At 30.7% G+C, this 23,981-nt stretch overlaps 1 protein-coding gene across 4 annotated transcripts in view; it reads right to left on the bottom strand.

Moving 5' to 3' along the window:
- The window catches only part of LOC143191676 (uncharacterized), a 45,358-nt gene extending 24,105 nt beyond the window's left edge, over positions 1–21,253 (bottom strand). For 2 of the 4 annotated variants that reach the window (XM_076397030.1, XM_076397032.1), the window contains exons 1-2: positions 21,007–21,253; positions 899–1,051 (exon numbers count right to left, since the gene is read on the bottom strand). In XM_076397030.1, coding sequence (XP_076253145.1) covers positions 899–1,020 — 122 coding nt within the window. In that variant the 5' untranslated portion in view covers positions 1,021–1,051; positions 21,007–21,253. The remainder of the gene's footprint in view (positions 1–898; positions 1,052–21,006) is intronic. The other 2 variants (XM_076397027.1, XM_076397028.1) reach the window with 1 other exon arrangement.
- Between the last annotated feature and the right edge of the window lie 2,728 nt (positions 21,254–23,981).

Below are 23,981 nucleotides of genomic sequence, written 5' to 3'. Positions count from 1 at the left end.
AAGTCGACATATAGGTATATAAATAAATTAAAACAGGATTCCTCGTAGAATACCAAGTATTCAACGTATATACCAAAGTTCCTCAGAAGCGTTGAAGCTTCATCATAAAGTTTCAAACCATTTTGCATTAAAAAAAACTAATATAGCAATAAATCACATATTATTTATATACTATTTGGAACGAAACTTAATTGTTTTTAAATCATTCGTCGTATTTTATTGGAATCTGGGCAATTTTCTAGGTTCATTACAAAATGTGTTTTTTTTTTGTATTTTTAGAATACTTTAATACGTTTAATATATTTTTGTTTTACACCATCATAACGTCTAATATCATCTTTTCACAATTTTTATAAAATGTTTTTTTGTTTAGGCTTTTGTTTATTTAATTAAAATTACTACCATAAATTTATAAATTAATATTGTAATAACGACAGACATACCAAAATGTTTAAAAGAAAAATATTAAAGATTATAGCAATAAAAACTGAACGGAATCAAAATAGAATAAACACTAGATAGAAATAGATATAATTAGGAAAATAAAACATAATAAGAGAATAAAGTGGTTGTGACATTGTTATGAACTGACCAAAGATAAATTGAAAATATAGTTACCAAATAGTCTCTAGAAGGAAAAAGAACAAAAAGGAAAAACGCAAGAAGGAGCAAAAGTCGGGATATTGGTATATATGTAAATTAAAACAGGATTCCTTGTAGAATACCAAGTATTCAACGTATATACCAAAGTTCCTTAGAAGCGTTGACGCTTCATCATAAAGTTTCAAACCATTTTGCATTAAAAAAAAACCTGATATAGAAATAAATCACATATTCACATATAGTTTCATTATCAATAATAATATTTGCAAACTTAAATAAGAAAAGAAATACTTACCCGACAGCCCCATTAGCAAGAATTTGCTGTTCCCTATCGAGGACTTCTCTGATATTCTGATCCGAATAAAGTCCGATAGGTGAGTTGAACTGTTTGTTCACCAATCTTGGTGGATTCGACATATTTCTGTTTTTTTTTTCGCTCCTAAACTACCTACAATAAAAAAAATAACATTGATAATCGAATTAACCGAGTACCTATACATATTTAATATTAAGATCTAATGACTTCTTGCTTGAAAGTTTAACAATAAATAATTTTACTTTTTGTTCTTGAAATTGGAACGAATTATTGTTTCTTACAATGTTAATAAAAGTACTACAAGCAATATTCATAGACAATTTACCTTCTAGCAGCAAGCTAGTTTTAATGATTTCTTCTGATTGGACACAAAGAGATTAGCAGGGAAAGCAGCCATAACACCAAGTCAGTCCTTGTATTAGAGGATTAATGTCAGTATTGTTTATGCTCCTTATATTTTTATTTTAACAACAAAATAATAATACTATTAGTAATATTAACTATTTACCAGAATACAAAAACACTATCCCAGAACACAGTGGAAAGAAAAGGTCGGTTTTGAAACAAAGAACATAATGCCTTATATTTATTTAATATTATCTAGATAAAACAAGATTCCATTGAAACCTCTTAAACTTATGACAAATGAAGACCAGATTTCCTTTCCAGAAGTGAAAAGAAAACTAATTCTCAAAATACATACAGTAGGGACAATGTCGATATCATATTTCGAAATACTGTTGTTCGTGATTGTAAAATTACAGCAAGAACGCAGTAAATAAATTGTGTGTATTTGTTTTTACACTGTGGTATATTTAATTCCTGCTATCTTCAGGATTACTTGTTTTTACTTCTTGTTATACGGCTTGGTTGGCGCAGTGGTAAAGGCGACAAGCCGCGGGTTTAAATCCTATTGGGTCATGGACATAAATTTATTTTTATGATTGTCCTAGGCAAGAGTGTAAAATCTGACAAGGAAAATGATCCCAGTCACACCAGTAACCAGGCTGGGTAGGACCGGATGTCTTTTGGGATGATTTCTAAGTTGGTAACTCGCCAGTCGGTAGGTTTAATGCCGAGGACCGTGGTTCGGTACCTACGTTAAACAGTAGGCCCAGCCAGATAAACCTTCGTTGGTAAAAAGGAGGAAAAGAAATTTCAACAATTTGTATCTTTTTTTTATATGTATATATGTATGTCAAAAAATAACAAAATTTGATACAAAAAAATTAAAAAGTCACAGTTTTTTTACCTTCAATAATATTAAATTACGAAAACATAACTATTTAAAACAATCATTATCTTTAGGTCGAGATTTTTCCAATTGTGTGTCATAAAGTGACCTATGTGTATGTGTGTTATGTGTAGTGGTGGTAGAAAAATCGTTCTGTGATCCGCTAATCACTCTGGAGAATATGAGGTTTATAATTTATTTTGTTCTAATTTCCAGGACCGGCATTTTTATTCTGGTAGAATATTACTATTTTAAAAATATTAGTGAAGATTTTTTCTTTCTGATGGTATCTATAATAAAATATACTTTAAACAAACGAAAAATATTATTTGAATTTACGTGTATAGCTTCACGAAATAAACTTGCAATTAGAAAAATATACATTAAAGTGGTTATAAACGTATGATATATCTAATTTAAAAGGGGTTTATAATTTTTGTGTTTTAGTTTTCACGGCTAGCATTTTTATTGTTGTAGAATATTACTACTTTTAAAAGATCAGTGAAAAATTGTTCTGTCTGATGACATCTCTAATAAAATATACTTTAAACAAACGAAAAATGTAATGTGAATTTACGTATGTAGCTTCACTAAATAAACTTGTAATTAGAAAATATCCATAAAAGTGGTTATAAACGTATGATAGGTCTAGTTTAAAAGGGGTTTATCATTTCTTTTGTTCTAGTTTTTAGGACAAACATTTTTATTGTTCTAGAATATTAAAACTTTAAAAAGATTAATGAAAAATTGTTCTTTCTGATGGTGCCTTTAATAAAATATATTTGTAATTAGAAAAATACATATAAAAGTGCTTATAATTGTATGATACATCTAATTTAAAAGGCGAAAATATTATAATTCCTTTAGTTCTAGTTTCTAGCACCAGCATTTTATTATTGTAGAATATCACTATTTTTAAAAGATTGCTGAAAAATTAGAAATCATCTCAGAAGACATCCGGTCTTAACCAGCCTGGTTACAGGCGTGACTTGGATGATTTACACTTTTACCTAGGACATTCACAAATTTTAAACAATCACAAACATAAATTTACGACCGTGTCCCAGCAGGATTCGAACCCGCGGCTATCGCAACAGTACGAGGACCATCCCATAGCCTTTACCACTGCGCCACGGCAAAACGACCTTTTTAATGTTATCTCTAATAAACTATATATTAAACAAATGAATAATGTGAGGTAAATATACATGTATACCTTCAGTAAATAAATTTGTAATTAGAAAAATATATACAAAAGTGCTTAAAAATGTAATTATGATGATAAATATAATTTAAAAGGGCTGAAAAATCGGTCTTTTTAATGCTACATTTATTAAAATATATTTTCAACAAATTAATAATGTGATGTGAATTTACATGTGCAATGTACAATTTACATTTACATTTGCATATATATATAGTCTATTCAAAGTTTTTTTAGTAATGCGTCGTGGATATTTGCGACGTCGAAACGTTGCAATGTTGCCGCATCAACTCTGAGTTTTAATTCAGTTTGGCTTTGACATACAAAACATTCAAATCTAAATAAAATAGTTGAATAAAAATGTTACCAAATATAATTTATTTTAACATAATACTATATCTAAAAACTACAGTTAATTAAACAGCCACCATTATTTATAGGTAACAGTTAAAAACCTCTTATCACTAATGCTTTCAAGAATTTTGCAAACGTCTGACAACTGGTCGCCGTCCGGTTGTCAAATGTTCGCTAAATTATTTAAAATTTTATTATAGGTAATAATTATTATAGGTTATAAGCCGGCAAACATTATTTTAGCCCTTTATTTTGATAAATTTTAAGTCGCTAACTAATATGTCTTATTACTTTGTTTGAAAATGCCGAAAATAATAGATATTCGGAGTCACAAATTGATTGCGGCTTTAATAGGTTATTTCGAAAAGGAACGAGATAACGGAGGCCCCTGTTTGCTGGTATATTCCGTTAGTGGGGTAATTATTAATGATATTAAATAACATAAGTCCCTCCAATTTTATTGAAAATGTGTTTTAGCGGGTTGCTGTCGTGCTAAATATTACTGTGGGTACTGTGAATAATATTTCTTATAAAATGAAGAATAATACGTTAGATTCACCCAAGAAAACCCATCTACATACATAGTGGGTGACGAATCTTGACCATCTTGATATTGGCACTATACGAGACCAAATATGCGAAATGTATAAGAACAGTAAGTAAAAATAATTTAATAAAATTATTTTAGAGATAATTTTCATATAATTAGGAACATGCAGCTTTTTTGAGGGATGTAAGACATCCTCTCTTACACTCTTACAGAGCATAGGGTTTAAATGGTGTAAAGATAACCCTCGGAGAGGTTTAATGAAACTTCAATTAAAGACATAAAATATTATAAGGAACTTGAATATTTCAAGATGGTTCATTGTGGCACTCTTGGTAAGACAGTAACAAAAAAGTGTAAAGACAATAAAAATTGATGGAAAAAGGTAAAAGTTACAATAGCATTCAATTGGGTTTTGTTGATCATTATATTTATCACTACATAGTATAAAACAAAGTCGCCTTTTCTGTCCCTATATCCCTATGTGCGCTTAAATCTTTAAAACTACGCAACGGATTTTGATGCGGTTTTTTTCAATAGATAGAGTGATTCAAGAGGAAGGTTTATATGTATAATACATGCATAATATACTAAGGCAACATTGCTAATTTTAGAGGTTTCTAACGTGATGTCGTAAATTAACCTATTTTTTTAAGCTTATTTAGCAATTAGCAAAAACGCTGCCTAACCCTACGAGTTAGATCAAATTAATGTACTACAGTATTGTACACCATAAAAAGGTCTACAAAAAAGTCCGCGATGGTATATGTTTATCTTTTAGGGATAACCCACATTAACCATTTTTATTGTTTACTTTTTACGTGAGAAAATGGCTTATTTACGAAGCTATTTTAAGCAATACGGCATTAATCCTTATCGAATTAAGTACCTTAAATACAGTGTGCAATTAATATAGATCAATATGGTTCCTTACAGCATGTAAATTAAACAAATATTTTCGGAGATATTACAAATATAAAATTTGCGTTTAAAAATGTGTAATGTAATAAAAATTGTATGAATTTAGATATTCCAAAGATAGCAGGAAATCTTCATAGTAAGTATAGGGGAAGAGGAATTGTTTTACTCCAAATTTAATGCGTGCAGGCCAAGGGCAGTAATGAATGAACCAAAAATACTGGATCGATTTTAATCATGTTTTCATTGAGTGACATAGGCATATATATTTTATGCCCGTGCAAAGTCGGAGCGGGCCGCTATGTTTTTATATACAACGTTCATATTTTTCTGTAGTGTAATTAATTTAGTATCAGCATTGCACCCGTGCGAAGCCGGGACGGGTCGCTAGTTAATAAATAATTGCAGATATATTGCTAGTTGAGAAGAATATTCCATCAACTGAACAACTGTTTGGATATGTGGAAGGAAGCATTGTCAACCATAACACTTTCGGTTTGGATGAACTCGATAAGACATACAAAGGAAGTAATTGATAAATGGTGAAATCGTGTACATGTTTTAGACAGACTAGAAATTAACAGATTTGTATGCACATATATGATTGTAGTTGTTCAAAATTAAACATAAGCATTAGGTTAGAATGAGGAGAGAATGAATACTAACTGTTTTGTAGATATGATAAACGCTTTAGGCAGAATTCAGTGATAAATTTTATCAAGAGTGCTGTACACAGGTTGTACACATCGTAGTTTTAAGTCCTTCAATGATATATGTAGTAGATGTACTATAATGGTAAAATAAATTATATTTAATAATATTTTTGTTCAATTATTTTATTTAGATTAGAATTTTCTTTTATATCAAAGCCAAACTAATATATAATAATAAAGCCTAAACTAATATATATATATATATATATATATATATATATATATACAAATGTATTATATTTCTAAAATAACAGAAAAAAGTGTGGAAAAATATAGTATTTCATACAGAATGCTAGCAAAAATGTTCACGGCTTCGCCGACCTATTTTTAAACCACAATGGACTAGGTGGACGACGGGCAAACGTATTTATAGGAGCGAAAATACGTAAATACCGCCTAAAACTCAGGTGCCTCGCAAAATTACACTCATCGAAATATTATCGGTGCGTCGAGGTATGCCAAAAAATTTAATTTGAATACTAGGGCGATTATGAATAGAGAATTATTTTTGTTCGGCGCGTAAACAACATTTACATGAAAGACATGTCTGCATGGCAAGCGTTTGGGAATTGGGTGAACCGCTGATAGATATTAAGTCCATCGTTTCAAAACATATGTTGCGGAACGAGCTGGAAGAAGTGAGCCACTCGAATCCGCTCGGCTTGTGTTTACATCACGTGTCAATAAAATTAAATGTTCGCGGCTGTTTGGAGTTCGATGATTACATGTGTTTCGAATAAAAAATGTTAAATCAAATGCATTTGATCTGTAATTATTCCAAAAATTTTAATTACGAACTCGACAGTTTAAAAAATATCTATAAATAGATCTTGTCAGTTTTTTTTCAGTCCACAGACGATATCACCGAACTCTTCTATCAAAAAAATCTCTTAGTTGTTAGAAATTCAGATAAATTAGGTCTAGTCCACTAGGTTTGGCAAAAAGCATGTATTGTTAGATACGAGTAAATTATAGAAAATCCTCTAGAATAGACCACATATTTAGTATAAGTCAATTAGTGTAAAAATTTCAACCAATAAAATACACTGATTGATTTGGAAGAGGCATTTGACAGAGTAGAATAGAACCAGTATTAGTTATATTAGAACAAAGAGCTGTAAGTAACAAAAGAGTAAGAATAATTCAAGAAGTATACGGGATAAGTACTAATGTTGTCATTGCAGGCAATATGGAATCAAACCCAAGCAGAATTAACACAATGCGAAAGTGTGGAATGACAATGAAGGAAAGCTTCGTCTTGCTCTCATGGCCATTCACGGTGATGAGAGAACCAGAAATAATAAATATGCATAATGAGAATGTAAAAGTAAAAGAAATAAATGCATTTAAGTATCACTCAGATAGAAATCGAAAATAATGGAAGCCAAAAGATGAAAATGAACGTCAGGATTAGAAAAACCATTTGTACTTTGCTATAGCAAATTTCATAGCATCAAGCTAAATTAAAATGGATGTGTATAAAGCAATTTACAGACCAACCCTAACTTTTGGTTGCGAGACATATTGGTATTGTCAAGGAGGAATGAAAGTAAAATACAAACAACAAAATAACAAGAAACGAAAAACAACAGAAAATGAGAAGTGGACAGGATGAGAAGCAGAGAAATGAAGAACTCAGTTAGACAAGTAAATAGAATATGGGAAGCAAGGACAGAAAAGAGGAAAACCAGAAGTTGACATACTTCAGAAGGAAGGAAAAAACCCCAGCCGAAGCAAGAAGACTAAGCAGAGAAGACTCAGACTATTCCCTAAACAATCTACATCAAGACATTTAAATATCAGCTTCTACAAAACCGATTAACTTGAAATCTGTATATGAACTTGTATATGTTATATAGCTCCAATAAAAAGGTAATGCCGTCAGGTGACGTTATAGATATAATAAGATTGGAAAGGCAGTTTCAAGAAGTCGCCACTTGTTTTATCCGGTATAGTTCTGAAGTAAAATAGATTTGTTTGTATTTAACCCTACATGTTTCATACATGGTACAATCATTAAGATTCCGGCAAAATCATAAGACTTCAACAAACGGCGATCTTGGAAATTGCTACATATAATATGGAGAGTGTCGAATAAAATATCTATTAAAGGTATACAAAAAAAAGAAAAAGAGACATCATAATTAAATTTATAACATAACATGTCGGCTTCGTTGGCGCAGTGATCACGGCGACAGGACGGTCCTCCTACTGTTGCGATAGTCGCGGGATCGAATTCTGCTGGGCCATAGATGTACTTTATGTTTATGATTGTAATTGTTAATGTCTTAGACAACAGCGGAAAATCCGACAAGGAATAACCATCCCAGTCACGCCAGTAACCTGGCTGGGTTAGACCGGATGGCCCGGCTCAGTCGGTAGGCTTAATGCGGAAGACCGTAGTTTCGAGCCCACGTTAAACTGTAGGTCCAGTCCAGAAAAACCCTCGTAGGTAAAAGGAAACAAATAACTAAAGCTGCTTAATAAAGAAACTGGTCGTGTAACACGTCAACAATAGTCACTAGCCAAAAATAATAAATTAATCAATTCGCATTCGCTGCCAAACATCACTCATCCGCGAATTCTATAACCGCAAGTAATTAATGTTATGCGAATTTATTAGACGTTACACGTAAAACACATCTGATTCAACTCTAATAAAGGCCGTATCAAAAGAAATCCGATATCTTAATTATTCCACGATGCTCGTGAACTGTAAACTTCATAAATCGCTTCAATAGTTTTTGCCAATTTCCACTCAAAATGTGCAAGTAGCGCAGTATACATAAGCCTTAAGCGAACAGCTGCTTAAATTTTATAGTTTTCCATGACAATGTTTCTAAAAAAAGATTTCTAAATAGTTTATTTCGGTCTCTAAATTATACATATTACGCATACCTATCCCGTGTTTTTACACGGTAACAGAAACAAATTACCTTTAATTTTAACTCATTATTTTTTTCAAACCAAACCAACGATAATTTTTATATATCAGGATCACTATAACCAACAATTATGGTTAAAAAAAATGTTGGAAATAAATGTTTTGCTTTGCATTTTATATTAATAGGAAAGAACAAAATTATTTTCTTGCTAGTGCTATTATTTCCGGTATACATAAAGCCTTATACCAAGTAAATCCGTAATTTTTTCCCGATTTTTTATTAAAGAAAACAGGTTATTTACCATAGATAGCTAACATTTATTTATACTAAGTATTGACCATTTGATTCTATACGGTTTCCAAAATAATAACGGTTTTTTCTTTGACCTAAATTAGTGATCGACCCCTATGGACACCAGAGGACGGCAATCGGAGCTAAATCTGGGGAGTACGACTGCAATCAAACTTCCCATCCAACTGACTTCAACACTTTCTTCACTAGCCAAGTCATGACAATTCAATCTTTAATTCCCCCTTAATTTGTTAGGTCTTCATCCAATAATTCCAAATATTTTCGGTCTACTAGAAGGTTCTTTCCTAGAACGTTGAAATCGCCACGTCTAAATTGTCGAAATCACGTTTCACATATTCTTGAGGTTGAACAAAACGAAACAGAAACAAACATGCTATGCTGTCTGAATGTCCTTTGACGGTTTGAGCTAGATTTCAGTCCAAGTATTACAATACATTGTCTTCAAATTTTATTGGTCCTCCAGGCCATTTCGAAGTCACCACTTTTAAATCGCTGAAATCAAAACCGATAATTGGGATACGGTGAAAAATACGATGGAGAAGCAACACCATATGTTTCCAAAGCTGTTTTGTGGTGGGCTCAGGCAGCATATTTATTCAAATTAAAGAACCAAAATAATGAAATTTTGAGCTTCCCACAATGAAAATCTGCATAACTTGAATAATTCAATAATACTAAAAAGAAAACCGTCATTTTATTTAGAAAAATTTCAATACCGTCTTATTTAACAATTATGGCATTTTAACGGTTGTTTACATTGATACAAAATACATACAATAATCTACATCACATGACTGTTGCCAATAGAAACAAGTGGTCTAGTTTCTTGAAACAAGTTAATTAATAATTAATAACGAATGTATTTCAAGGACTTAACATAGTAACAGACAGCCTAAGATGTGTTGGATCATAGTATGTATTCTCTTGTATTTGTAAGCGTTATGAACGTGACCATATACAAGATATGATGTCCGATATATTTGGAACGTTCACTAGAAATTACTGTTTCCAAAATAACCGAAAAAAGTTGTATTTTGAAATAATGTATCTGTAAGTCTAATTCAGATTATATTAAACCTTTTCTATTCTAGAGAATTGATTTTTTTATATTTTAAAGCCTCCTTTTACCAACGAGGGTTTATCTGGACTGGACCTAAAGTTTAACGTGGACTCCCAACCACGGTCCTCGGCATTAAGCCTACCGACTGGCGAGTCGGTAGTAACTTAGAAATTATCCCAGATGACATCCGGTCTTACCCAGCCTGGTTACTGGTCGGATTTTGTACTCTTAACTAGGACAATCACAAATATTAAATAATCACAGACATACATTTAGGACCATGCCCCCAACAGAATTCGAACCCGCGACTATCGCAGCAGTAGGCGGACCGTCCTGTTGCCTTTACTACTGCGCCAACCAAGCCAGCTAAAGAAGTTCTTATTTTATTTATATCCATTGGAGCCTTGCATGATTTTTCACTGTTTTCCAATAGATAGCGCTAAAGCAAATAATCTTACTATTAGTATTAAAATAACCATATAGAATTTGCGAAAAAATGTATTGTACTATAAGTGTAAAATAAAACGTTAAACATCCAAAATTCTTGTTAAAATTAGTGATATATATCTCTATAGGAAATATTAATAAGATATTAGTTAAGATACTTCAAGAACATTAATTTAAACGTTGACCGATAAACTTGTATCAATATTACACTAATAATTTGGAGCACCCTGTATTAATATAATATTACTAAACAATAATGCATCATTTTTATATTTAGAATAAATTATTTTATATTTTAAACGAAATATTATTTTATATACCTTATATTTTAGTCGTTTAAAATATTTTAATATAGGACATTATATATAATATATAATTTTAGGTGCAACATAATTTACAAACAACCAATCGTTAACAGCACGACATTTTTGCCATGCAATTAGATTCACTAAAACACCAAATGTTAATTTTTGGTGAAGGCGTAGTATGATTTTGGCGAATGCGCTACAACAAAACAAATAAAACAAACACAGCGTTACATAATTGTTTTCTTAAACAAGATTTAGATATATAGATAACTCGATACTGTTAATTACATAAATCTTCCCGTACTTACTGGAACCAAATTAACAACCGAATTTATAGGCACATCTATTCGGCTTAGAAAAAATAGATTTTCTGCTAGCCGCGGGAGATTTATCTGGCAAGAAGAGTCGATGGAGAATTTATTATTAACACACCTTAAAAGTTAGGACCAGTCTGGCAGATACGCATAAAAATCATAAATTTATTTAAAAATATATACCCAGAGTGTATTCTAGAAAAAAAAATCGCGCTGGTCTAACGTCCAAATATTTTTTCTTGTTTTTTTTTCACGAAATTTTGAAATTGACGTTATGCCAACTAGAAACGAACATATTCAAAACGCGATAAAATTAGTTTTGTTGCAAAAACTGTGGGCGATTCACAACCCGACGATTGCACATACATATATATGTTGTGTACGTAACGACTTTATTAGAATCTACTTTGGTTTCTAGTTTTCGTCAAAGTCGATTCTAATGAACGGTGGAAACAAAATAACAAGCCGACTTTCGGTACGACAGAAATAAAGTGGCTTAATTTATTATTCTTGGTGGGTTTTCGTTTTTATAAATATCCCAATGGACTTAACGCGTTTGATTTATAGCTTTATTTATTGGAGATTGTCTATTTTAAAGGTTAAACCATCACTGTTACATAAAGAAAATAATAAAATACAACAATATGAATTAATTTTTGGGATATCAATGATTTGTGTCAAAATTAAGTTAATTTTACTGCTATGGAGTATGATAAAGTGTATATATAAAAGGGTATGGCACAGAACCAGAAATGCTATAGACAAAACAATATTTAATATAATTAGTAATCAGACAAATCGGAAGTTTAAAGAATATAAACAGAATTGCTTTCAAAAGTATATAAGTAAATTAGGCCCGGAAGCAGACAAAGATTACTCGCTATGAAAAGCAACTCGTGGACAAAGACTAATTATTAGATTACCGCCTATTAAAAATGATCGAAATGAATGGGTTCGACGCAACGATGATAAAGTTGAATTTTTCGCAGAACATTTAGCTAACGCATTCCAGTTACCAACTCGATACTGTTAATTACATAAATCTTCCCGTACTTACTGAAACCAAATTAACAAACAAAACCAAACCAAACCAAATCCTGTTTATCAGCCAGATGTAGTTGTTTAAATCCGATTTCCCCAATGGAAATTGCCAGAGAAATTGACAACAACCTCAATCCTAAATAGGCTTCTGGAATTGATGATATTTCACCTGAATTAATGAAATAATAGTCAAAATGACAAAAACCCTAACTATATACTTGACGGATACCCGATTCCTCAACCAGAATCAGCGAATCAGAATAAATCTCGATGGTAAGTTAAATCATGTTACACAAAAAACTGGCTAGGCGGGAGATACTCTCAATTTAACCTAAAATCAAAGAGATGGGTTTATCAGTCAATCGTAAAGCAAATCTGGACCTATGCAGTGCAAATATGGGGTTGCACAAAATCACCAAAACAACTAGCAATCTAACGCAATCAAAACAAAGTTCTACGATTAATTACCAATGCTTATCGCTAAGTAACCAACGAAGAGCCGCACTCTTCAAAAAACGGATATACGAACTGATCCAAGATTTCATTTTAAAACATAGCAACAAACATAGCTAAATCACAGCAAGGTGGAATCAAACAGCTACTGGACAACACGCAGGAAATTAGAAGATTGAAGTGAACCAAACCATACGAACTTGTATAGTGTTTAAGGAAAGTTAGCAGCCTAGGTAGTCTAGTTAGTCTAGCAGTTAAGTAGTTTGTACTGGAATTCGATCAAAAAGTGACTCGAAACTTCTGGAGGAAATATTACCCAACAGATAAAGTCCAGTAGTACACTAAAACATTTAATAAACCTTTTCTAGATCATTAGATGCTAGATCATAGATCATTTTCATAGAATAATAGACATCATTAGACCTTCTTTGGAAGATAAACAAAAATTATTTCGATATATAAACTAAACAAAATGCTACCAGAGGATTATATAGAGATATTAACATCTTCTAAAGTTACTTTTACTGCAAACTTCCTAGTATGCACTGGTTGAGGTCATTAATCCCACTTAAGCACTGGAGACAAAATAATAGCATAGAAAGCCATCATTCAACTATGGACCACAGTAAGCAACAACTCAATTCTCAATGTTCATAAGCTCAAAGCTCATACTTTGCAAGAGGTGCATGTATCTAGATCGTAATACGAGTATAAGTTAGCATAGCATACAGGATCAGAAGAAACTTGTGAAACATATAAACGATCTATCATAGTGATAAAAACGACTCAATAGATACATTATATCGATACGATACGAAGACATATTACATACGAAATCTGCTGGGTTGCTGCGCGCACAGATTGACAGTCTCTCAAAAACAAACAAACATGTCATGGGATAGGGAAGGAAAATAAATAACATCTTTTATCTCCAACAAATTCTTTAGAATCAAAGAAGAAGATGAATTTGAAGCTTAAGCAGCAGAGATAATTAAGAGAGTGACTAATATTAACTGTCACTAACCTACTATGTAGTAGTGTCGTATATCAAAACTAGAAGGAATTGCAGTGTACCAAAGGTTTAGGTATGAAATTGGATATTAAACAAAAATGAAACAAACCTATTTAAAGAATAACGAAGAGAAAGAAGAAAATATAAAATATAAATACACAACAAGATTTATTATACTGGCGGATATCAATATGGGACATAAAACATTACGAAACACGAGCCAAGGCTAGATCTTCATAAAATCAAAGAAGCTTTTCAGTTAATAGACGGACAAAATACATAGTTCGTAGAATAGTGGCTAGTTTCAATGATACATTGCCAATAAGACATTGAGCAACGTTGTTATTTACAACCAATCTAGCAAAAATCCAATGTCGCCATCTTTATTTAGGTGCCGAAATGAATGAGATTTCACTGTCTTGTTTATATCTGATCTAAAGCTATTATTTATATTTGTTAGTATTTGTATTATGTATTATTTCCACTTTTATATTACAGAGTATCTATATAGCATTTCCAATCCAACGAAGTACCCAAAAATCGATAGAAATTACGGTTATTTTTAAATAAATAACACATTTTATACAATTACATATCACATATAATATATATATATATATATAAATATTAATACTATGATAAGTATTAATTTATCATAATTAACATAACGAAAATATTTTTACAAACATAAAATCACCTATCGTACAATAATATATACAAATATTCTTCATTAAATTCTTCAATTAAGTAATACTAATACAAATAAATAATACAAAAAGGTTCATTAAATTAACTATGTTTGAGAACTGTTAATTATCAGCATTGATATAAAGTCAGTCGGATATTATCTTAGCCAAATAAAACGTGTTTATATCCAATGAAATTCTGGTTTACCCGATCTAAATTACTACTGAAAAATATTTTAGTTAATTTATCTCTTTGATGAAGAATGAATCAAAAAAGTAGCTTTAAAATAAATATATAACATGTATTTGGCACAAAAGTGTGAAAAAATCTGACAGGTTTATCAACGAAATTTATATATACGTTCGGAGAAGAGTTAAAATTAGTTTTAAACAACGAACTCAATGATTTCAATGACCTACAGGTAATGGTCATACAAAAGAAGCAAATGTCATAGATTTAGCAAAAATAAATCTGCTTTATTATTATAATAATTCTATACTATAGTTGATTGATGTGAAAATAAGATAGATGTGACTAAATACAAACAAATGTTTGTTTTATGAGCCTGCCTTTATGAGTTTTATGATGGATGTTTATTATTGTTTGAACCTTGGCACTAATAAGAGGCAATTTATTAGTTTTATCAAGTTTAGAGTCACTTTAATTAGATTGTGTCTCAGAGAAATAATTAAATTAGCTTCGAATATTTTTGTTGGTTGATTTTTAGGATATTATGTTAAATCTGATAAGATAAGATGACTAAGGTTACCCTAAATATAGTTTGACCATTATATATAAAATATCTGGAAAAGGGTTTATTCTCATAGCATTACCATAGTAAAACGAAAGTATTTTAAAGCACAACAGAGATACTTTCAACAATGTATCTTTTCAAGAAATAAAATTAAACATGATGTATCAAATATAACTTAACAATATCGTATAAATGTGGATTAAATCATAATAAAATCAGATAATGTAGTAAATTTTAAACAATGAGTTTCATAAAATTTCCAAAAAATTAAATTAACCTAAAAAGAAATACATGCAGTACATAAAAGAACTATGGTACATTCAAAAAATGGACTATTTCTTGATATCTGATTGACTTTCTGTAGAAAATAAGAATCTTAAATGTATAATAGAAATAATCAAGATCTATTAAACAATTGTCTATGAAACCATTGCTGATGTATGTCTAATTAACTTCTTAAACGGTTAAATCAGTAACAACAAAGTATAAAAACGTAATTATCCCTAAAACAATTTAACTTCTTATAAAACAATAAAACAAGAAAATTGGCAAATAAACATTTGATGGTTATATGAGACCCGACGAAGTTATATCGATATAAGATTTCTTGGAAACCGCACAATAAACAGTATCGGAATAAGTATAGCCAAACAAAACAAACAGCTAATAAAAGCATTTGTTTATAAACTTTTACGAGTACACGGATTGCTTATGAAACTGTATGATTATAGACCAGAATTCAAAATGTATTTAATACAACAATATTTATATATTCGAATATTAATTATTATTTAAATCGGTTATTTTAAAGTGTCTTGTCTGTAAAATTATTTTTTTAGATTAAATTTTAATACTGATATTTAACCGTCCGGTCACTGACCAAACTTTCACCACTCGTTCAATTATCTATAGCGTGGCAGATGTGCAAGTCATTAGTGTACTGAATAAAAAAAAATTCTGTGTAAACTGGCTATCTGGCATATGAAATAGCTATAGTTTATAGTCCTCATAGAAATAACAATAGCGGAATGCGGTAGAAACATTACAATGGATACTTTCTTCACTACTCTTCCACTGGCAAAACTTCTACTATCTTAAAACTTGACAATTGTTGATACCTTAAAGAAAAATAAAGCATACATTACACCAGCAATGGCTGTATCAAAAACACGAGAAGAATTATCCACTGTGTTTGACTTTCATGAAAAAGTTACCTATGTAGTTATGTGCCAAAAAAAAAAACAAGATAGTAATTATGCTATCATCAATGCATCGTGAAGCTAAAATTAGTGATAGTGCAGAGAAAAAATCAGAAATTATTGAGTTTTATAGCTGGTCTAAAGCTGGAGTAGATACGATGGATAAAATGCTTGGTAGATATACTACAAAAAGATCAACTCAAAGGTGGCCTCTAACATTTTTTAACAATATTAAATTGTTAAAAAATCGTATGAACGACGATTATTTTATCAGCAATTGGACATAGAGCTATGTACTCCATTCGTTGAAAGTCGTTCGAATAATGCACAAATTATGAGGCATTTCTCAACGAAAGTGGCGATTGTATCCCTTCTTGGTCGAGCTCTCAATCCGAATCAGCGAACATCATCTGTATCATTGACACCTCAGACGCAAAAAAAAACAAACTATATTATCTATTATCAACTTAAAAGTCAAATTAACTAAATACTTTAATAAACAGTCTCTGAAGTGTGTATAAACCCATCGTTCATATACATTAATCTTAGTGAAATTTGACGAAAAATGGGTGTCAAATTACTTCAATTTTGGGAGAGAGAAGTTAATATATTTTACCTGCGGATTGAAATGGATACCCAGGTGCCCGGTCATTGACAGGACGGTTAGAACAGTTAACATCATAAATCATAAAACAATTATGTTGTTTTGTTTTATTACAGTACGTTGTCTTGGTTGAGTGAGTTCTGTATTTTAAGTAAAATTTAAGTTGAATCAGTTGTTGTTAAAGGAAAATAAATCAGACAAGGACGTTGATGACGTTGTAAAAATAGCGTAAATAGTTGTAAAAAAACGAATTGAAGGATATGGATTTAAATTCTACTACAAATTATACGAATCACAATTCTAAAATTTGTATGAGATACTGCTAAGCGAATTTCGTACAAATAGGAAACATGGACGGAGAACTATACTGTTATGTTATCCAAACTTGCAAACACTATTCTAGTACTAACTGAAGTTGAAACAAAATACTGTAAAAGAAACACCGGATTGAAATGCAGAATGAAGAAAAATGCAAGAAACTGTATAAAGTTAAACAGTGAATAACGAAAGAAAAGGAAGAAAAAACAGATGAAATTAATAGAATTTAAAATAATATTCATTACCAAAACAAATAGCAATAAATAGATCTCATATTGCAGCTTCAGTTCAAAACTAACTATTTAACATGCTTAAAACTTCAAACGCACTTCCTTATCCTTAATTGTCATTTGATCATTATCACGAAAATTAGTGTTGATCGATTATACGTTATATGATCCAAATAGATTCGATTATTTAAAACTATTGTTTCCAAAACTCCTAGTGAAACAATTCCAAAATATTATACTAAATGTAATTTTAATGACCATCAACTAGACGCAATTTAAGGTTCATACTACTCCATGAAATTTAGTTTATATACATCAAATAGTTTACAAGTAGGACGATGTTTCATAGAAAAATAAGTTTCTGGTGTTACGGTAGTTTTGATGCACCAGTATTTTTGATTTCAGAGAAGCTTTGATGTGTTTGTTATGATGTTATAGTTATTCATCCAAGTTCTACAATAACAGTAAGATAAGGAACACTAATGCGTATTAAAATGTTAAATTTAATCTTAAATCTCACAAGAACAAAATATTTAAAACACAAAAATGAATTTGTGTTGTTCTTTGTGCCAAGGGATCTTATAAAATGTATAATTATTAGTAAAAATTTTTATAACTACTGGTTTCAATCTAAAATACCAGCTGAGTTGAACACTACACCGCACAGAGACAGCTGGACTGGAAGCCTAAACTTAAAAGCAGTAAAAAGTTGTAGCTTAGCTAAGAGTTATCCAAATAACTATTTTCAAGCATTTAAACCAAATAATAAAAAATTAAATACTTTCAATACATGACAATTGACCGGTTTCTTATGAACTAAACTTGGCCCAATTTGGCTATCAATAGTTTGGATCAATGCGGATAAACATTTAAAAATATCTAAATGTTTAAAATAAAAAATGATTAAATTCACTATAATAGATTAACTAAATTCATTAATAATATTATCTCCCAGTTATTTTTTCGATTTCGAGGTTTCTTCAATATTCATATGTTACGTTAAGAATAGCACAATAAAGGTAATTGAAACAGCGGTATATATTTACTGAAAATATATACAAAATAAAACATATACCCAACATTTGTTAATTTAAATGTTGCTATAATGTAAAATAAATTTAATTATTATAATTAAGGCAATATTTCAAAACTGTAAAATATAATTTTATATACCATAATTTTTATATATTTGTTTAAAAACATGACCACTGACTATTTCTGAATAATACTATTGGTATTATATTATAAAAAAAATAACTTGGAAACATATGCATGTTCCAAATATGATACTAAAAGTATTTGTAATATAACGAGAAGAATATTCTCGAATTTAATAGCTTAAAACTGCAATTTTACAACGAAAAGCACGGAATATTTGTTAGAATATCAGAAATCTTGGTACTGCTTATTTACAACACCTTGATAGTTTTACCATATTTTAACTTCTGTAATAAGTGTGTCATAACAAATTAAAGTGTTCTTGGTGAAGCACATTTAATTATATTTCGATTTTTTATAGTAAAATATGAATGGGGGGAACAAGACAGATTATTACTACATGAAATGATTAATTATTAATTTAAATATTGATATAAATTAATTAAAACCTATCTAATGCATATAAATAAATTAAAAGTAGTTAAATATAATATCATTACCTATAAATAAATTTAAAAATTTTATCGTTTTTATTAAAGAACAAAAAATATGATAAAGCTATCAACAACCCCTATATATCCTAACTAATTAAATTATTCTTGGTGAAGGACATGTAATTAAATTTTTATATTATTTAGTAAAATATGAATGGAAGAAACAAGACTGATTGTTTATTATTAATTTAAATGTTACTGATAGTTTATATGGTTCTAACTATTATTAATAAAAAAAAACTTTAAATTGTTAAATATAATACAATGTGTGGTAAAAAAGATGTAAGTTAAAAATATTTAAAGATATTATATGTACACTTTCAAACATATAGTTTATAAGATTATTAGCACTACATATTGCTATTTTCCTAAACAGATTAATAATTTTATTATAAATGTCTCTAAAGTTCCAACTTTATAAACATTATCCTCCAGACTCCAAATATATCGATTTGTTTAAAAAATTGCTGTATTAATAGTTTAAATTCAAATATATTAGGTAGAACAAAAAAATATGTTGCAAAAAATATTTGTGAGATAACGAAAAGAATTGTAACGAAAAAAATTGTAGTTTCTGAATTCATTAACATAAAACTTTACTAAGTTTTAAATATAAAGTGTTCAACAACTAGCGGTAAACATTCTTTAGATCACCATATCAAATAGATCAAAAATCCTGGACTGATCATTTACTACACGTTGATAGCCGTACTACGATTTACGTATTACGATTACGTACGATTTACTACGCGTGATTACCGTATTTTAAAATCTTTAATAAGTATGTCATAACTAATTAAAATATTCTTGATGAAGTACATGTAATTATATTTTGATCTTATTTAGTAAAATATGAATGCAAAGACTATGAGAAAAGACTTAAAAGATTGATTACTAATTTAAATGTCGATAAAATTTAATATGAATCGAACGAACGTAAAGAAATCAATTTGAAATTGTTAAATATAATGCAATGTTGTTTGAAAAGAAATTCAGGAATTTGTAAACTTTTTAGAAATATAATTTATTAGATTATTAGTATTGAATAATTCTGTAAATAGTAAACCTAAATAGATTAATTTTAAAAAAACATGAAGCCTTTTAATATGTGGATTTATGTAAAAATAACCAGTGACTATTTCTGGATTATACTAAGTATCATATTACGTCAAAAGCATCTAAATCCATGTTGCTAAAAATATGTGTAAAAACAATTTAGAATAATTGAATATGATAAAATATATAGCTATCGTCACTGTTGATAGCTTCACCAGATTTTAACTTCTTTAATATCGTAACTAATTAAATTATTCTTGGTGAAGGATAGGTAATTAAATTTCGATATTGTGCAGGAAAATATGAATGGAAGAAACAAGACCGATTATTAAATTTGGAAGACATTAAGCACCTTATTGCACACGGGACCAACTCGTTAGTTCTGTAGGTGTGTAGCAATCCGAGAAAAAATCAAATTTCGACAGGATTTTCGCCATTTTATCGCATTCTAAAAATACCTCCGAATAAATAGAACCGGAGAGAGCCTTGATTATACTCGATGATAATTTTTCGAGAGGCGATAAAGTACCCGGCGATATAGGAACTGTCAATGAAGAGCGTTGATGATCTTTAGCGAGATGTCAGGCCGGATTGATGAGTCACGCCCTCCGAAAATACGAAAATCGGATTTAGTGTTGATGCGGTGAACACGTCAATGCCACACGGACACAGATTGCGCACGTCACATTTTTTTTAGGAAATAATCACTTTGGCGGCAAGAAGCAGACAGCAGCAGTAGCAGCAACAACGGGTACAACAGCAGCAGCAACAGCGGGATAAATTACCTGTAAATTCGAAGCCGCTTTTCGCGATCGCTGGGATATACTGAAAGCGGTCGGCCCGACACCACTTTGCCTATGGACGTCCGAGTCGTAGGCGTCGATATTTTCACGCACTAAATTTTTGGCTAAATAGTATCGGGTGCTTGTGTTTTGATAATTAATCTGCCGCTACCGTTATTTGTAACCGGTGGATGTCTTTGATAAAGGATGAAAATGTCGTCACGACATTCGTTCACGCTTCAGTCTAATTAAAGCGTCGGGGACATCTTCGACATCGCAAATAGAATCAGTGCTAGCAACAACGGCATATATCATAGTTATAGACGACATTAAACACAGGTCTTCAAACAAAATTTTCTAAGAGCTGTTAAAGCTTTGTGACCTAATTTTCAAGTTTTTGAGTGAACTGGATCCAAAAATTACTTTTGTCATAGAACGACATGTTTTCTGACAATTTCTGTAACTAACAGAGCAATTGAAAAGTTCCCGACCTACCATAGTAAAACACTTTTTTTGGCAAAATTAGTTTTTTTTATTCAACATAATTCTCTTCAAGGGTGATACACTGATTATAGCGACCCTCCAACTTTTTGATACCATTTTTGTAGTACGATTTGTCATTTGCTTCAAAATAAGCCTCCGTTTCGGCGATCACCTCTTCATTCGACGAAAATTTCTTTCCAGCGAGCATTCTTTTGAGATCTGAGAAGGGGAAGGCTAGGGGCCAGATCTAGGGAATACGGTGGATGAGGAAGCAATTCGAAGCCCAATTCATGCATTTTTGCCATCGTTTTCACTGACTTGTGACACGGTGCGTTGTCTTGGTGAAGCAGCACTTTCTTTTTCTTCAAATACGGCCGTTTTTGGGCGATTTCGTCCTTCAAACGGTGCAATAACGGTATGTAATAGTCGTTGTTGATGGTCCTTCCTTTTTCAAGGTAGTCAATAAAAATTATTCTATGCGCATTCCAAAATACAGACGCCATAACCTTGCCAGCCGACTGTTGCGTTTTCGGCTTTGGAGCGGGTTCATCGTGTGCAGTCCACTCGGATGACTGTCGACTGGACTTCGGAATGAAATGATGGAGCCATGTTTCATCCATTGTCAGATATCGACTCAAATATTCGGGTTTATTACGCCTGATTATCTTCTGATCTGCTTCACTCAAAATGCTATAATTCATAAACTAATGATCCTACATCTATCTAATTTTCACACGCATCTTTTGAGGGTTAATGCTAACTACAAAACATATGGATTTAATTCTAGTAGCGCTATCTATGTGTCAGGCTGGGGACTTTTCAATTGACCTGTTATGTTAAATGAGTTATTATATCCGAATAAAGAGAATGGACTTAAAAAACTGTATTTTCTAGTGCCACCAATAAAAAAACTAACACACCAAAATTTATAAACTAATAATGTTTCAGCATCAAATTTTTGACTCTGACATAACAAACTAGTAAGGTAAATAAATCTTGTCATTTTGATTTTACTGTATTTCTCTTCAATTTATTCTTTTACTACCTTTATACATCTTTCTTGATCAAACTAGATTTAATCACTGCATTCTCCCTAATGTATTTGCCATATCTGCAAAACGGTTAGTATTTCTTCTCTCTTCATACATTCTAACCAAATTCTTATGTATATTCGGAATAATTACATGATATCTATGCACATAAATCTTTCACACTCTTCAATACGATTTTCTACAGTTATCCTACTTTAATTATATACTCATATTTAGTTGTTTCCGCTCACTCTGACTTGGCTTAAAATTTATCAGCATTAGGCCACAAGCCCACAAGAAAAAAGTTTCTTTCAGTCACTGTCGCCTGATTCACTAGAACGACCGTTCAAATCAATGATCAAATTGTTAATTTCTAATCTATCAAACACTTGTTCACGATTCCATCATTTGTCAATTTCTTCTTCTGTCTGTCTGATGAAGTTTTATATACCGAAGGTGTTATTGTAGACAATGCATATTTCTTCTACACTGTGTATATTTTTCCAAACTTGTTTAAAAAAACTAAACTACATAAAACACATATATTTGAAATATGAAAAAATATTATGATTAACTTTGTTTTTACACTATTAAAAAAATGGTATTCTCTTAAAACCAATGTCTTAAAACTCCATTAGATATCTTCGTTGGTTACCTTTACGTCTTTTAAATGTTTACTGAAAGTGTACGAAAGAATGACTCACATCCTTCAAAGAGCTCTATATCCCCAAGTTTTCTATAGATACTTACCCAGACTAACAGTTTTCTCTGAAATAAATGCGCTAAATTATGTTTATATTGCAAAAAAATTACTGACTTCTTATATATTTCAAAAATTTGATCTCGAATAGAGTCATCAAGTTGATCTTGATTCATACCTGCTTTGTATACGGACGCTTTGATTAATGTTTATGCATCACGCTAAACATATTTCCAATAAAACTGCATCAACTTATTGTTTAATAGTATTAATACTTACTTTTCTGACGCATTTTACTGGCAATAGAGAGCCCCATTATCTCGTGTCTGTTCGAAGTAACTGATACGGAAGAGACTTTGTCTTTTACTAATAAAAAATAATCACAAATGTTAACAAGAATCACAAACAAGGTTGTGTTGAAGTGATATATAACTTCTAATTAGCATCATTAATATTTTGTATAACTTTGCAGACATACGACACATACTGTGATGTTCCGGCATATCAAAGAGCATTCTATCCCTTTCTAATACTATCTAGTAAAATGAGAAGAAAAATCCGCTCTCAGTTTAAAATGAGTTTTATATTTTTAGAAACTGAATTTGGCAGTATATTCAACGTCACTCCTAACGTGCATTGCCTGTTTTATTGGAAGGACTATATTTACAAACAATTAATTATATATATTTGTTTGTCTAATATACTTTAGCTCGCTCTAGAAAAGCAATTTCGGACTTTCACATCCACGAACAAAAGTAGCTGTA

Source organism: Rhynchophorus ferrugineus, unplaced genomic scaffold (genome assembly GCF_030347505.1).
Source record: "Rhynchophorus ferrugineus isolate W39M unplaced genomic scaffold, kcgeb_rfMv2 rfM2, whole genome shotgun sequence".
NCBI classification, from domain to species: domain Eukaryota; kingdom Metazoa; phylum Arthropoda; class Insecta; order Coleoptera; family Curculionidae; genus Rhynchophorus; species Rhynchophorus ferrugineus.
This window is presented reverse-complemented; position numbering and strand designations above follow the sequence as displayed.